Below are 13,984 nucleotides of genomic sequence, written 5' to 3'. Positions count from 1 at the left end.
TGTGGCAGGAAGTCGGAGAATGGGGAATCGATAGGTTCTCTTGTTGATATTTGAGTGATTGGGGTAGCAACTGACGCCATTCCTCGTCTCTTTCAAGTTGCATCCCCAGAACCGCGAGCACATCGAAGCTACTGCTGCCTACGTGACAACAACCTAGCGCTGGGAGAAGGTGGTTTAAAGTCACTGGCACCTGCCGAGACTTCCAAAGCTTGAAAACAAGACAACTTGAATTTTAGCAACGCTGAAGTTCCAAGTTCATCATCAAGAAAAACATACTTCTTCCTAATCCTAGAATAGTTCTCTCCCTCGCCCCATCATGAGATTACCCCTCATCGTCACTGCCACTGCCGCTGCAGTCGCAAACGCGGCTTACCCAGGGGACATTGTTTACTATTGGTAAGTAAGATAGCACCCATACCACTCATACATATGAAGAATGCTTCTCTGACCTCATGTAGGGTAGATCAATCAGCCTCCTTCGTCAACGGAACGGTAATCGGAGGACTGCAGTCTCCGGTGGGTGCGTGGTACCAAGCCATCTTGCAGGCGGCAGTCTATCAAGCTGCAGTCAAGTCGCGGCGCGAGAGCCTCGAGTTCCAGCAGCTTGCCGTGTCGCATGCCGCTCACAATGCCATACTCTGGGTTTTTCACGGAACCCGGCTCTACAACTCGGTCGACGCAGCGCTGCGGGCAGTCATACCCGCCATTGGCCTTGACCCAAGCTCATCCAAAGGGACGGACGCCGTTCGGACGGGCCAGAACGCGGCGGCCAAGGTGGCAGAGGCTCGCGCCGACGACAAGATCACCAACTTTGTCGACTTCACCTACGGGCCCCAGAATCCCGGCGTCTACCAGCAAACCCCCGGGTCGAATCCACTCCCCGACGTCCCGCAAGCCAGGTTCATCACCCCGTTCGCCGCGCTGGGTGATATAACCCGCTTCCGGGCGCCGCCGCCTCCGCCGACCAACTCGGAGGAGTTCGAAGCCGAAGTGCGATACGTCAAAGAGCAGGGCTCGCTCAACTCGACGGTACGGACACAATACGACACCGACACGGCCTACTTTTGGCGCGAATCCTCCATAACGTGAGTCTTGCCTTTCCTCCCGCTGGCCCATACTCCGCACCGGACAGACTAGAGCTAAACTCCTGAAACAAAACATAAAGTGCCTGGAACCGCTTCGCCGGCGCCATAATCGGCAACAAGCTCGCCACAAACGTACCCGCATCAGCCAAGTTCTATGCGCAGCTCAACTACGCCCTGGCCAACGCCGGTTTCGCCGCGTGGGACACCAAGTCAGTATTATACTGAACCCCCCTCCCCGGGCCCCTTTTCCCATCTTCTTCTTGAAGTCCTTCTTTGAAACCCACCCCCTACTCTAAACCTCTAACACGATGCAATCGATACCAAGGTATCACTACCAAGTCTGGCGTCCGCAAACAGCAATTCAGTATCCCTCCCCCTGGGTGCACAGCGGCCGCAACGACATATACCACCCGTCCTGGACACCCCTTTTGCGGCCAACACCAAGCCACCCAGACTATGTCTCGACACACGCAACCTTTGGCGGGGCGGCCACGGCCGTGCTGCGGGTGGCATTCAACAACAACAATGACACCATCGAGCGCACGACGTGGAGCAGCAATGTCACGATTGACAACCGCGGGGTCATCACCAGGGCTTATACCAGTTTGCGGGAGGCGGCTGAAGAGAATGCGCAGAGTCGCGTCTTTGGCGGTGTAAGTTCCTCTTGTCTCCTAGGTACTAGTGGTACTGGTGTGCGATTAGTGAAATGGAAAAATCACGGGATGGGTTGGTTGACTGACTGGTTGGTGAATGAACAGATACACTTTGCGTTTGCGGGAGTGGAGGGGATTGCTCTCGGTGAGAGGGTTGCGAAAGAGACACTTAGGAAGTTTGATGACAACTGGGATAAGTTCTGAGCTCAGGCAATACCATTGCCACTCGCAGCAAGGGGCTGTCCTGAAAAAGAGGAAAACTAAAAAGTGGTACAAATTCTCGATGCATAGGTTAATACTCAGACGATCCAAGGCAGGAATGATCTCCAGCCCTGGCTCCCCCTGTCATTCGTATGGCGTACGCCCAGGGGCTATATAATCTTGACATCTATCGCAAATCGCAATATGTCTATGTCCGACTTTTGTCTAGTCGAACCGCACTTACTTCGGAGGTAGATACCGTGCAATCTCAATGAGCTCCTCCACGGCCTCCCGTGCCCCCCACCGCCAGTGCTCGCAACACCTCCGGCTTCATTTCCGGGAGCGGCCTTCCCCTTCCGGACGGCCGACCAATGAACTTGATCTCGGCCAGATAGGCCAAGAACCTGCCGACATCCTCCCTGCTGATTCCATGGCCCGTGCTGTCGTCCACGCCCGTCCACTTATCCGCATCCGCCTTCAATACGGCCACTGCGTTCCGATCATTCATCTCGGGTGCCCGCGTGTTGGCCGGTAGATCATTCATGCAAAAGTGGTACAAGGGCATCAGCGCGTGTTGCTCTTGGTCCTTCTCGAGTGCACCGGCAGAGACAAACTTTTCAAGTTCCTCTTTCCACGCCTCGTAGCTGACCTCGGGAGCCTTGTACCCGTAGTATTCCAGGATAGAAAGGTATTCGTTCATGCGGAGACGTGGATGAGCCGTGACATGCACGACGTGCACGCCACCAGGCAGTGGATTGAGCGCCGCGGCAACCACGACCCTCGCAACGTGGTTCACGGGTACCGCGTTGACCGTGTTGATAATGTGCGGACGGGACGAAAGCTGAATACAGCCCTTTAGCATCCGGACCAAAAAGTCGTCAACGTTGCAAACGCCCGTCTCCGAATCGCCAAGTATGTAGCCTGGCCGGACGACGGACCCGAGGAGTCCACGTCTGCCTGCCTCGCGCACCAGCTGCTCTGACACCCATTTGGTCTGGCCATAGCCAGTGCCAAGGCCAGTGCGACTTCCTTCCATGTCGTCGTCTTCCATAACTGCTCCTTGGCCCGTGCTCGTTTGCTGCTCGGAGAGCTTGATGTAATAGTCGTTGTCTAGGACGCTCGTCGAGCTGACAAAGCAGAAAGCCTTCGGCTTTCCCTCGTTGCAGAGCTTCATGGCGTCAATGGTTGACAGAACGTTCGATGCCATCATGTCCTGGTATCTCTTGACCCAGTGGACGGTAGCACCGTTGTGGATCACCACATCGACCTCTTGCGCTAGGCGTTGCCAAGTATTGTCGTCCATGCCTAGGTTAGGCTGGGATAGGTCGCCCACGACGGCGCTTAACCTCCCAGACCACTCATCCTGCCAAAGCCCGTACCCCCGGAGAGATCGCTGAAGGCGTGCTAGGGCTGCCGACGGCTCCTTGGCACCCCGTACGTGCGCAATGAGCTTGACGGCCCGAGCCGTCCGGCCGAGCACGTCCTGTACTAGATACGAACCCAAGAAACCCGTTGCACCTGTGAGGAAGACCGTGAGTTGTTCTGTCGAGCTCAGGGCGACTGTGTCGGCAGATTGATACTTGGCGGGAAGCTGATGCAGCAGCTCATCCAAAGACTTGGAATACGCAGCCTCGCCAGCTTCGGGTCCCACCTTGCCGGTATCATGGCTCAGGAGTTTGTCTACCTGTGCGCTAAAACCGGCGAGACTGGGGTGCTCATAGAGCGTGCTGATTGGCACATCAGTGCCCAGTCTTTTGCGCACAGTCAACAGGAACTGCTGAGCCAAAAGACTGTGTCCACCGAGATCAAAAAACCCATTGTCCCTCTTGATAGTCTGCGGATTGAGACCACGGATGACGTCAGCCCAAAGGTGTGCGACTGTCCGTTCTGTTTCTGTTAGGGATTCCCAGCTTTTGACGTCCTCCTCTGAAGCATCCTCGACTCGTTCGGCAACGTCGGGGAATGGAAGGTTCGGCTTGTCAACCTTGCCGTTCGGGTTCAATGGGAGCTTGTTGAGGACGATATAGATTGTCGGCACTGCATAGGCCGGCAGCCGAGACTTGAGGTGGTCTCGCACCTCTGTCTGCATTCTCCTGTACTTCTTAAGGAACACGGTGACGGGACCCATTTCAACACCGTTGTCCTCGACATCTTCCAGTCCCCGGTCATGGAGCCAACGGCGCCATTCTCTATCTTCAGGGACGATGTAACTGACCAGGGTGGGTTCCTCGTTACGGTCCCTACGGACTAGTGTCCTGCAGTCTCGAATCAGCGGGTTTTGGCTCAGATTGCTGTCAATGTCGTTCAGCTCGATGCGGAACCCGCGGATCTTGACCTGATCGTCGGCCCGACCGACGCATTCAACATCGCCCGACTCGAGGTATCGACCAAGATCCCCAGTACGATAAAGCCTGTCTCTCGGCCCTTTGTAATAGCGCCGCCAGGCCTCGTTCTTGTTGGCCTTGTGATCCGCCTCGACCCACTTCTGATTGTCGACGAACCAGTTCATCACGAACTTCTGCTCGTTCAGCGCCTGATCTCCTAGGTAGCCCCTAAGTTTCGCCATGTCAGTTGCAAACTGGGAACGACCAAAGAGACAACTTACTCTGCAAGCCCGGCGGCTCGGACAAAGATCTCGCCCACTTCGCCAACCTTACACTGCTCTTTCAGGTTGTCCCGGTTAACAACCAGCAGCTGGACATTTTGCATGCCCTTTCCCGCGGGCACAGTGTCCTTCAGCTTATCAAGAAAGTCGGGGTCCCTCGCCCGACTTGGGATCTCGTAGTAGCTGACTGCTCTTTGTGTTTCGGTCGTCCCGTACATGTTGATAATGTTGGCATTGACGGCAAGCCTTCTGAGGGCTCGACAATCTCTCGTCGTCAGCACGTCGCCTACAAAGAAGACGTGCTCCAGGCTAGGAAACTCGGCTGTCGCGCCGCCAACCAGGATCTGGCCCATGGCGGGTGTGAGGTGGGTGACAGTCGGCTTATGTTCACGCATCCACTCGGCAAGTTTCTCGTGTTGTATGTCCTCCCGTGAAGGAACTAGCAGCTGCGCACCGAGGAACAGCGGCGTGAAAATGTCGCGCTGCACCGGATCGTGAGCAATTCCGGAGAGCAGGGTATACCTGCTCTCTGAGGAGAGGTTGAATCGCTCGGCCATCCAGCCAAAGTACTTGACCAAGCTGAAGTGCCGGCCTAGCACGCCCTTGGGCCGCCCCTCGCTCCCCGATGTGAAGGAAAGCGTGGGGTTTGAGTCAGGACCAACAATTACATCGGGAGGGGACGACGCCAGCTGCCTGACACTAGCGAATATATCCTGGCCGTCCACTTCGCCGCCGTACAGGACGCCGTCATCTCGGAGCCTCATTTCGGGCACGTCGGTCTTTAGTTGTAGCTCGTCGTCAATGTACTTCTGCACCAGCGGAGCTAGCTGGCCATTCTCGTCGGTGGCTCGGCCGATCCTCAGCAGGGCACGCGGCTGGGAGACTTCGAGGTAGATCTTTTGTCTCGCGGGCGGATAGGCTGGGTCGAGGACCGTCATAGTAGCGCCGGAAGCCTAACGAAAAGAGGATTAGAAGGCGGCGTCATAGCATTGGGCACATGGTTCAAAGGTTGGAAGTACCAAAATACCCATCAGGGCCACAACCAAGTCTACCGAGCGATGCGCCCAGATCATGACCACATCCCCATTGGTAACCCCGGCATTGTGCAAATACCATGCTAATGTGTTAGAGGCCTCGAATATCTGGCGGTAGGTAAATCTCCTTTCGGGAGTAGTCGACGACTTGGTTTCGACGACGCAGGTGCGCTCTGGGTGGGCCTCGGCCTGAGCACGAAAGTGGTCCTGGATCGAGCCGACGTAGCCCGACCAGTCAAGGTCGACGGTTGGATCGGGCAACTGAGCCATTGTCGAGAAGCATACAGCAATTGGATGCAAATTGTCAATGAGAGAGCTCGACGCGGTGCGATTGTCACTTTTACTTTGGGGGCACGAGGTTTTTTTTCTTTTTGGTTGGAGGGGTGACAATGTGCGGAACGGCACAGTGAGTTTATGTTGTGCTCCGACAACGGATCCGCCAGTTTGGGAGCCCCTCCCTTGCAACCCCACCATAGCAAGAACCCCACCACAGTACCGTAGAAACTGTCCCGCTGTTCACTAATTTCACTTGGCGGTGAATCATGCCGTTCGTTTTTAACCTGCCTCAAGTTCCTTGTTCGAGTTCCTTGTCGCTGCCACAGCTTTGTGTGATACCCTCGCCCCTAGCTTGTTCGTGGAATCGTGTTTGTCCAACAACCACGAGTCTACAGAATCTCCTTGGCTTAAGCCCAGTCAAAAATGCACAAGCGTCTCATGAACTCACCTCGTACAAGGTCCTGGAGATTGGAGAATGCCAACCGCCAAGGGTTGTACCGTGTCGAGCTGGCTTTGGAGAAACTGAACCAGACATGTTCACGCTCATGTTCAATTGTAGAGTCGAGCTGGTCAATTCTCACCTTGTTTTTGATATCAAGTCTGCTCATCTCAGCCTCAATACCCTGGTATAGCGCGGGTAGCATTCGGCTTTGACTCACCGCTCTATCACGTCCTGATTTGTACAGATCCCTTTAACTTCTGGTGTTCCTATATACCTTGAGCTTCTCCTGGTCTTCAAGACTCTGGGCTTGAAGACTACCGTATAATCTCGCTAAATTGGCCTTATTCTACTGCATAGTCTAAGCCTGGTGACCAATCCCAGTCTGAACTATGCAATGCGCTTCAACCTTGCTGATGTGTTGCCATGATTTGGAGTTCGACAGGGAGACGCGCAAACTGAGGAAAATAGTTGCCGGTTACCTGTTGCTGGCCTGGCACAACCTTGCTGATGTGTTGCGAGGTTGAAGTTAGGGTTTGAAGTGGGTGGAATACATGGCAAGAGACGTCCCTTGGCTTAGACTGTGCAGTAGAATAAGGCCAATTTGGCGAGGTTATACGGTAGCAACGATAACCTCCATGGTCATGCATCGATGACGGACCAGCCAATGATGACTTGAATTAGACTAACTCAAGTTGGGATGGAAAGTGTGTTTTAGTGATGGAAATTGGAAGGTGCATTTCAGGTGACTTTCATGACTTTCACGGGACTTGAACAGGTGACCTCTTGTCTCAGGAATTGGACTTTACCACTATGCCGTGCCACCGAGGGGGGGTTAGAAGTCTGAAGTTGGACTTGGCTTATTAACTTGTAATCACAAAGTACAAAAAAGACACTCTCTTTGTGTGAAAGATTTCGCTCTATTCTTTGCGTTCATCACAATCTAATACCGCACACAGTATTGAAGGAATTGCGAATGGTTAGGCCTCTTTGCTTTCACCGTGATATTAAACCCCCTAGTGAATAGACTCTTCCTAGGGTTTATATTACATTCTGAGCCAGCACCGCAGACCCCAACGTGCCGTTGAGCAAGGAGCAGATGGAGGCCCGCCCCAATCTTGAGATCTTGAGAATGGTCTTTTGCATCCGAAGCATATATTCGCACCACCATGTTGTCCCGGCATCAAGATGGTGAACATGCAAGACGGTGAAGAATCGGTAATTCTCATGCTGAAATTCACCTTTCTCTTTCTCTGCTCGCTCTTTGCGGACACCACCACCTGACGCCTGAAGATTTGCCCACGGACGGGTTATGATGCTGTTGTTGTTATACAGGACGGTGAGGTGGTGGAGATGGGCTCGCCGGAGGAGCTTTGCACAGGGAAGGGGGGAGGTTTACATAGGGGACACTGAAGGTGGGAAAGGTTTAGGGGCATGAACAATATTCACTGATCTCATGCTTCAGTACAAAAAAGGGGTAAGGAAAAGGGGCAGGGTCATCTTAGGGTTAGGGTCAACAGGTAACAACAACCCTCCAAAGCCAACCACAGACCGATACCTTCGTCGCTACCAGAGTATATAATACAACCCTGATTGTTAGCAAGACCGAGCAAGCCCTCTCGCCCTTCCTGAACATTAATCTATACCGCCAGCTCGGGACGCAGACGGCCTTCCACTCTCCAAATCGTCCACCTTGACCTTGTTTCTCCCCGAAGATGGCGGCAAAATCCCTTGTCCAATCCGTTGCACCCAGCTGCGGCGGACCTCCCAGTCGTCTGGGTCATCCACAGCATCCAAACTCGTCCCAACATAGTCGCTAGTCCTTGACGGATCGGTACTGTCGGCTTTCCGTTCCCATGGACGCAACTTGGGCCACAAAGCAGCGACACTGTCTTTCATACGGTTTTTCGGCGGCGTCTTTCTCCTGATTGGCGGCTCCATCGGCATGCCCCAGCTATCCTCGCTCGTTCTCGATCTCAGACTGGATGTATTGCGTCGCATGCTCGATCTTATCGACCATGCGCGTGATCTCACCGACCCTGTGCCTGATCTTACCGGGTTCTCCTCCATCACCATCACCACGTCGTCGTCAGCTCCGTAACCAGATTGCTGTTCCTCCTCCACTTCCTCTCCATCGGATTTCTCTTTCGTCCAGTACCACCGCGGGGTTAGACTTGCCACCAGACGTTGCACCCGAGCCTTGACGAACAGCGTAATCACCACGCGTGCTCGGTGGAGCGGATAGTCTCTCTCAATTCTATGCGGTCGGTCATTCCATATATCGTCGCCCCAGCTGCCTGAGCTAGAGGCTCTGCCATCGGCATCTCTCCTCTCTGAGCGAATGTCCAAGTCGTTCATCCCTGTACTGTGAGCCTCGTAATACTGATACTCCCATAGCTTCCTGACAAACGGGATGTTTTGGTGGAAGTACCAGCGGCCGAAAAGCGGGGCGAAGTCGCGTGATCGAAGAAAGTTTAGCAAGTCGGAAAAACCTAGCGAGCTCCCAGCATGGCTGGAGCTCCTGCTCCGCAGTCCGTTCGACGAAGTGCGGGAAGATTTATTGCTCTTACCGCTCCTGTGGGTGCCGATTATAGTGGTGGAAGTATCCGAGTCGGAATCCGAGCCGTGATGTGTGGATTCTGATGTGACCGGTGGAGGGGTGAGATGGCGGAAGTGCTCAGTAAAGGAGGCCCATATCCTGTTGACGTAGAAGCCTAGAAGCGCTACAATGAGGATTATTACGAGAGAGATACCGACTGCCAGAGCAAATATTAGCGAAAGTCAAGTTGCGGAGAAGAACCAGACGGTGGAAGGGACGCACAGAGGAGACCCATCACTTCATTCATTGGCCAGTTCAGCTCGCCGGTTTCCGCGTTGTGAGGGAAGGCGTCGATCTGAATAGCGAAGACGCTGGACATGAATGAAAGCGGCAGCTATCGGAAGCGTAAGTATTGTGCTGGCTAGTACTGTAGTGTAAGGATCGCCATAGGTCACACTTACGAAGAAGACAGTGACTATCGTGAAGACTAAAGTGATCTGTAGCAGGGATCGCCTGTCAGTGTTTTTCAAGCTCCAAGTGTTTCGATGTACCACGGCTCATACATTGCTTTGCCGCTGTGTATGCTCGGAGCCTTCGCGGGCGAATCTCGCTTCCCATGCATTGGCTTGCTTTTGCCGATGACTGAGAAGCCCATTGATCTGAAGGCAGCATTAGCCAAAACCCTTCTCAGAGAGGGAGCAAGCCATGGAACAAAAATTGGTAGTGCTCACCTCTAGCCGAACTTGATCAGCATACATGGCCATCTCTTTGATGGTGGCTATGTTGGACTCCACCAGATGTAGGTTTTCCATGGCTAAGTTGCAGGACTTGGATCTTTGGGGTGGCATCTGTTCATCAGCAAATTGGACTGTCCGTTTGGCCCGTTGCTTGCTCTTGACCCTCTGGAACGCCGATGTCAGAGGCTTCTTTTGACCATGTACGCCCACGTCGGGTGATTCAAAGGACTCGAAATATTCGAAATCAGGGAAAACGGATTGTGAAGATTCAGGAGTTTCAACGGTATCGCTCTCATCATCTCCCTTGTCATTCGGTTGGTCCTTCGAGAGCAACTGAACAAACTTCTTGAGGACATCCCTCTGCTTAGTGAGGACTTCGCTGATGGTCTTGAGTTCATCCTGTATATCCATGATCTCAGCTAAAAGGCGAGTCTCCGTTGTCAGCTGGAAAAGAGCGTTGGTCAAGGTAGCCCGTGTTTTCTGGTCTATCCCGTCCTTGTTCAAGTTCTTGACCAGAGACTTGAACTTGTCAAACTGCGACGCTTGCTTCTCAGCCTGCAAGGTGTCAGTTGTACTCATCGAGGCGTAAGTGTATAGTGGCACTTGCGATGTCCGTGATGCTGGACTGAAAACTTTCATAAAGCGAAATATCGTTTGGGCCTAGCCGGTGTAAAAAGTCGACACTGCATCGAATGATTAAATTCGCGAGGTCCGCCCCATCTTCGATCAGCGGCCGGTTGTCATTGTCCTTCAGCTCGCGCCACATTAGGTGGCGCACAAGGTTGTAATCCGCTGAAGTGTCCCATGTGTTAGGAAAACTGGTGATCACAGTTTGGTGTTCATCGTGGAGAATCCAGAGCCAAAGTTGATCAACCATGATCAGTGGATAGTCCCCGTGGCCACGACGTCGAGCCGAGGTTGACTCTGGATGCTTTTGTCGAGCGAGCCTGTCTAGCCTCTTGGCCCATTTGAAGACAACTTGGCTATTGTCCCGCTTCTCTGTGTCTTCCAACATGTGATAGGTGAATTGATCTAGCGTTCGGCGACAATGAAGTGGAAATTTGTCTTCGTTAAAATACGTGCGGATGAGAAGAGAAGTCTCGTCTTCGCCCGCGCAATTTTCGCCATCTTTCAACGCCGAGCTTAACCTTTTGCGGTATTCGTGCTTCTCAAACCCGAAAACAGGCAACTTGATGGCATGGCACATCAGCTTTTGTCATAGTCTGAACTTGGCCTGACGTTCCCAGCTTACAAACAAAGCAGTCACAGTTTTCTTGGCCGCTCCGGCCCCATCGGTCGTCTTGGAACTGAAGGACGGGGACGAAGAGAAATATGACGGGGAGGCAGCGCTATGGGGGGAGGGAACAGGCATATCGTTGACTGGAGACTCATAGAGCTATGAGTGTCAGCCAGGAGAGCCATGTACCGTAGCCTAACGCATAGCTTACCTGTTTCTCCTTGAACACCCCCGGAGTAATATATCGGTCATAAAGCGCCGAGCCTTCAGTAGTCAGCAACTTGAAGAAGCAGAACACCGCTATCACGAGCATATTGTTCGACGAACCTCGATGCCTACGCCCGGTCGTAGACTTATCCATACGGTGTAGTTGGAGGAACAGGTCCTGCATCGGTTTTGATGTTAGTTGATTACTATTGGATTGTCCTTTTGTGAGCTTTACTGACGTGAACCCATTGCTCCTGGAACACACTGTTAGTTTACGACGCCCCAGCAGAGTCCTGGAGCAGTCCACGTACATTGTTAGCAGGCACGTGGATCCACCGGCATGTGGCCTGCTTGTCTTCATCCGGACGGCGGTTCCTGTCGAAAAGTTTGTCAATACCGTACCGCTTGTCATAGATCGTCGCAAGAATGTTGGGACGCTGTGGGTCTAGATAGTCCCTGCTACCGTCTTTAGCGATGTAAAACTGAGCCAATGTGGCCTCTAGCTTCCTGCAGGCAACTTCTTGATCTCGATTGCGAGGTCCCTCGACATCTTCTAGAGTCTCGACCTTCGCCGCCCGCGCCCCGTTGAGTAGATTTCCCGACTCTTTCAGCTCCTGGATCCAAGGATGATTCTCGCCATAGTCCCACGGCGTTTTACCACGCTTATCGCGGAGATCGTGATCCTGCTCGTTCTCGGCCAACGCAGAGAGCAACTTCTCAATCATCATCCGGAAAGGGCCTCGATCGTCCTCTCCGGGGCTCCTCTCAGCAGCCCGAGTAACCACAAGGTGCAGCGGGGTATACCCCTCTGCGTCTCCCATTGCCACGAGATCGGATCTGGCACTGACAAGGCGAATCAGCGCCACGTCATTGACACAATCGGCGGCTCTGTGGAGGGGACAGCGCCCCTTGTAGTCCGTGATCCCTAGCTCGAACCCCAAATCGATGAACTCCATGAGCAGCTTCTCAAAACCTGTGTCTGTAGAGACCTTAAGAAGTAGGGACCGCTTGATGTGCTGCACAAGGGAGCGGTAATTGGCGTCCTGCGGGCCTTTGAATCTCGATGGCAGCCGGCTGGTAGCTTTGGATGAAGAAGCTTCCAACTGGATGAAGTCGATTCCCTCTGCGCGAGGTTTCACAACCTAACTCTCGTGTCAGCGATCGTCACAAACGTGTGATCAAGGTGCACGACTCGAAGCGGAGAGGGGCACAAACCGTCCGATTGAGGACCGGGGGTGTCGCATAGAACCAGGCAGTTGGAAGGACGTGTTTTGTAATAGAAGACTGAAATCGTTTCCAAAGGTCCCAGCTATCAATCCCCCCTGACTCCAAAATGCTTCTAACCTGGGTACAACTAGCATTGGAGGGCAGTGGAAGGATGGGCACCTTCTTAGCATCATCAGCCTTAGGGGCACCTTTCAGCACGGGAACCGGAGCGTCAAAGAGCATGACCCCTGCGATCAAATTGAAGACGGAGCTCTTTTCCGGTTTTACTTGTTTTTCTTGTTGTTTTTCTTGTCTTTCGACAAAGGAAGCAATCAATTTCTCGACGATGAGGCATCCGAATCCCGTGGCAATGAAGACGAGAGGAGCCTGGGCGTACTCTCCTGTTCTCTTGGTCTCCAGTTTTGAGAGAAGCGCGTCAGTAGTCTCTTTCAGATACCTATCGTAATCAGGGCGCTTAGAAGAGTTATCGGTTAACGGTTTTGGCTCGAGTGGTTTGTAAGTGAAGGCCAGAATTCGTGCCCGATGGAGATCGCCGCCAAGCATCTTCGGGTCTGTCAGCCAGTTGGCAACCTTGAGTCCCTTGTCTCTTTCCGACGGCAGTTTTGATCCCTTGGTAGAGGATGCACGATTGGACGGACGCGAGACACGATCGTCATCATCTGGCTTCTTGTCCGGTTCGTCCATTGTCTCTTGCTGGAGGGGCGTTTCCGGGGCTCCTTTCAAACCTTCCGGTGCATCAATGTCCTGTGCAGGAACATGATCGTCTCCATCGGCTTTCCCTTTACCCTTTCCTTCAGTGGAAATACCTATTTGCCCCGCTGGCGTCATCAAGGCCTTCTCAACATCTATGGTGTCTGGCACCACCATCGATGACGAAGCAGCTAGTTCGGCTTCGACGGTTTTCGAAGCGCGCGGAGGCACATCCAGGTCAAGCCGAGTGGCCCAGTCATAGACGTGGTCTTTCCTGCCGCGCCCCACTCGCTCCTCGCGGGATCTAGCCTCATCCAGGGCCTTCAATCCAGCCTTAAAGTCGCGTGGTTGCTTGGGTGAAGTCTGCGGAGGGGCTGGTCGCTTGGCGGAAGATTTTTCGGGGGTGTAGGAATAAAGCCATGCAGTATGCAATTGCTCTCCGAGGTCGTGAACTGCTACGATATCGACACTAGGAAAGACGGATGCTGCTAGGTTGGACAGATCCACAAGGGCAGGAAATTCGGCCGGTTGAGCGTCAGGCTTTGGATCTTCCACCTGAATCAACCGCTTCCTGCTGGACATTGGCTGCATTGCTGCTGCCAGCCTGTGACGAGTCAGGCTTCTGCGTAGAAGCGGTAAACGGTGTTGACTTTGGTCGCGGAGTCACGATCTTCAAGCTGCCAACGCATTTCCACCATCCGGCTTGGGGGTTAGGACTGAGCAACGAGGTTTGCGCTTGCTGTGGCGCACCCGATGGAGTCGATGCATCAAGGGGCATCTGGCTACCCGGCTCTACTTTAACGGCAATTTCCTCGATCGTAACCTCAAGATGAGGTTTCTCCAGCTTCGATGACTCGACGTGGGGCGTGACGGACGATGTCGAGCCGGCTTCAATGCTGTTGTTCTCTGCGACAATATGCTGTGTTGGGGGCGAGGCTGGAAGCACCGGATCGTCGTCGCCCTCTTGCGCCGTCGAGGACCGCGCTGGCAACGGGGCCGACGGCTGTGGGGACGCCATTGCTGCTCACACTCTTCACGGAGCGATGGAGTCACG

General features: G+C 53.6%; 4 protein-coding genes across 4 annotated transcripts; 1 reads left to right on the top strand and 3 right to left on the bottom strand.

Moving 5' to 3' along the window:
- The first annotated feature begins 104 nt into the window (after positions 1–104).
- N656DRAFT_775165 (acid phosphatase/Vanadium-dependent haloperoxidase) lies at positions 105–2,164 on the top strand. The gene is made up of 5 exons (XM_064814403.1): positions 105–396; positions 459–1,085; positions 1,166–1,294; positions 1,411–1,738; positions 1,844–2,164. The coding sequence occupies exons 1-5, from the start codon at positions 317–319 to the stop codon at positions 1,940–1,942; spliced, it is 1,263 nt and encodes a 420-aa protein (XP_064674380.1). The 5' UTR covers positions 105–316; the 3' UTR covers positions 1,943–2,164.
- On the bottom strand, positions 2,015–5,943 carry N656DRAFT_842207 (large subunit of L-aminoadipate-semialdehyde dehydrogenase). Its single transcript, XM_064819023.1, has 3 exons — positions 5,564–5,943; positions 4,545–5,497; positions 2,015–4,491 (listed from the first exon to the last, which is right to left on the bottom strand). Exons 1-3 carry the CDS (start codon positions 5,846–5,848, stop codon positions 2,208–2,210), a joined length of 3,522 nt encoding a protein of 1,173 aa, XP_064674379.1. The 5' UTR covers positions 5,849–5,943; the 3' UTR covers positions 2,015–2,207.
- A 1,753-nt stretch (positions 5,944–7,696) lies between these two features.
- Positions 7,697–10,942, bottom strand: N656DRAFT_275535 (uncharacterized protein). Its single transcript, XM_064809085.1, has 6 exons — positions 10,177–10,942; positions 9,627–10,124; positions 9,396–9,491; positions 9,294–9,329; positions 9,115–9,226; positions 7,697–9,049 (listed from the first exon to the last, which is right to left on the bottom strand). The coding sequence occupies exons 1-6, from the start codon at positions 10,774–10,776 to the stop codon at positions 7,929–7,931; spliced, it is 2,463 nt and encodes an 820-aa protein (XP_064674378.1). The 5' UTR covers positions 10,777–10,942; the 3' UTR covers positions 7,697–7,928.
- Positions 10,943–11,026: 84 nt separating this feature from the next.
- On the bottom strand, positions 11,027–13,621 carry N656DRAFT_275809 (uncharacterized protein). The gene is made up of 3 exons (XM_064809087.1): positions 12,229–13,621; positions 11,253–12,155; positions 11,027–11,191 (listed from the first exon to the last, which is right to left on the bottom strand). Exons 1-2 carry the CDS (start codon positions 13,519–13,521, stop codon positions 11,286–11,288), a joined length of 2,163 nt encoding a protein of 720 aa, XP_064674377.1. The 5' UTR covers positions 13,522–13,621; the 3' UTR covers positions 11,027–11,191; positions 11,253–11,285.
- Between the last annotated feature and the right edge of the window lie 363 nt (positions 13,622–13,984).

This window comes from Canariomyces notabilis, assembly GCF_033297395.1.
Source record: "Canariomyces notabilis strain CBS 508.74 unplaced genomic scaffold N656scaffold_2, whole genome shotgun sequence".
Taxonomy (NCBI): Eukaryota; Fungi; Ascomycota; class Sordariomycetes; order Sordariales; family Chaetomiaceae; genus Canariomyces; species Canariomyces notabilis.
This window is presented reverse-complemented; position numbering and strand designations above follow the sequence as displayed.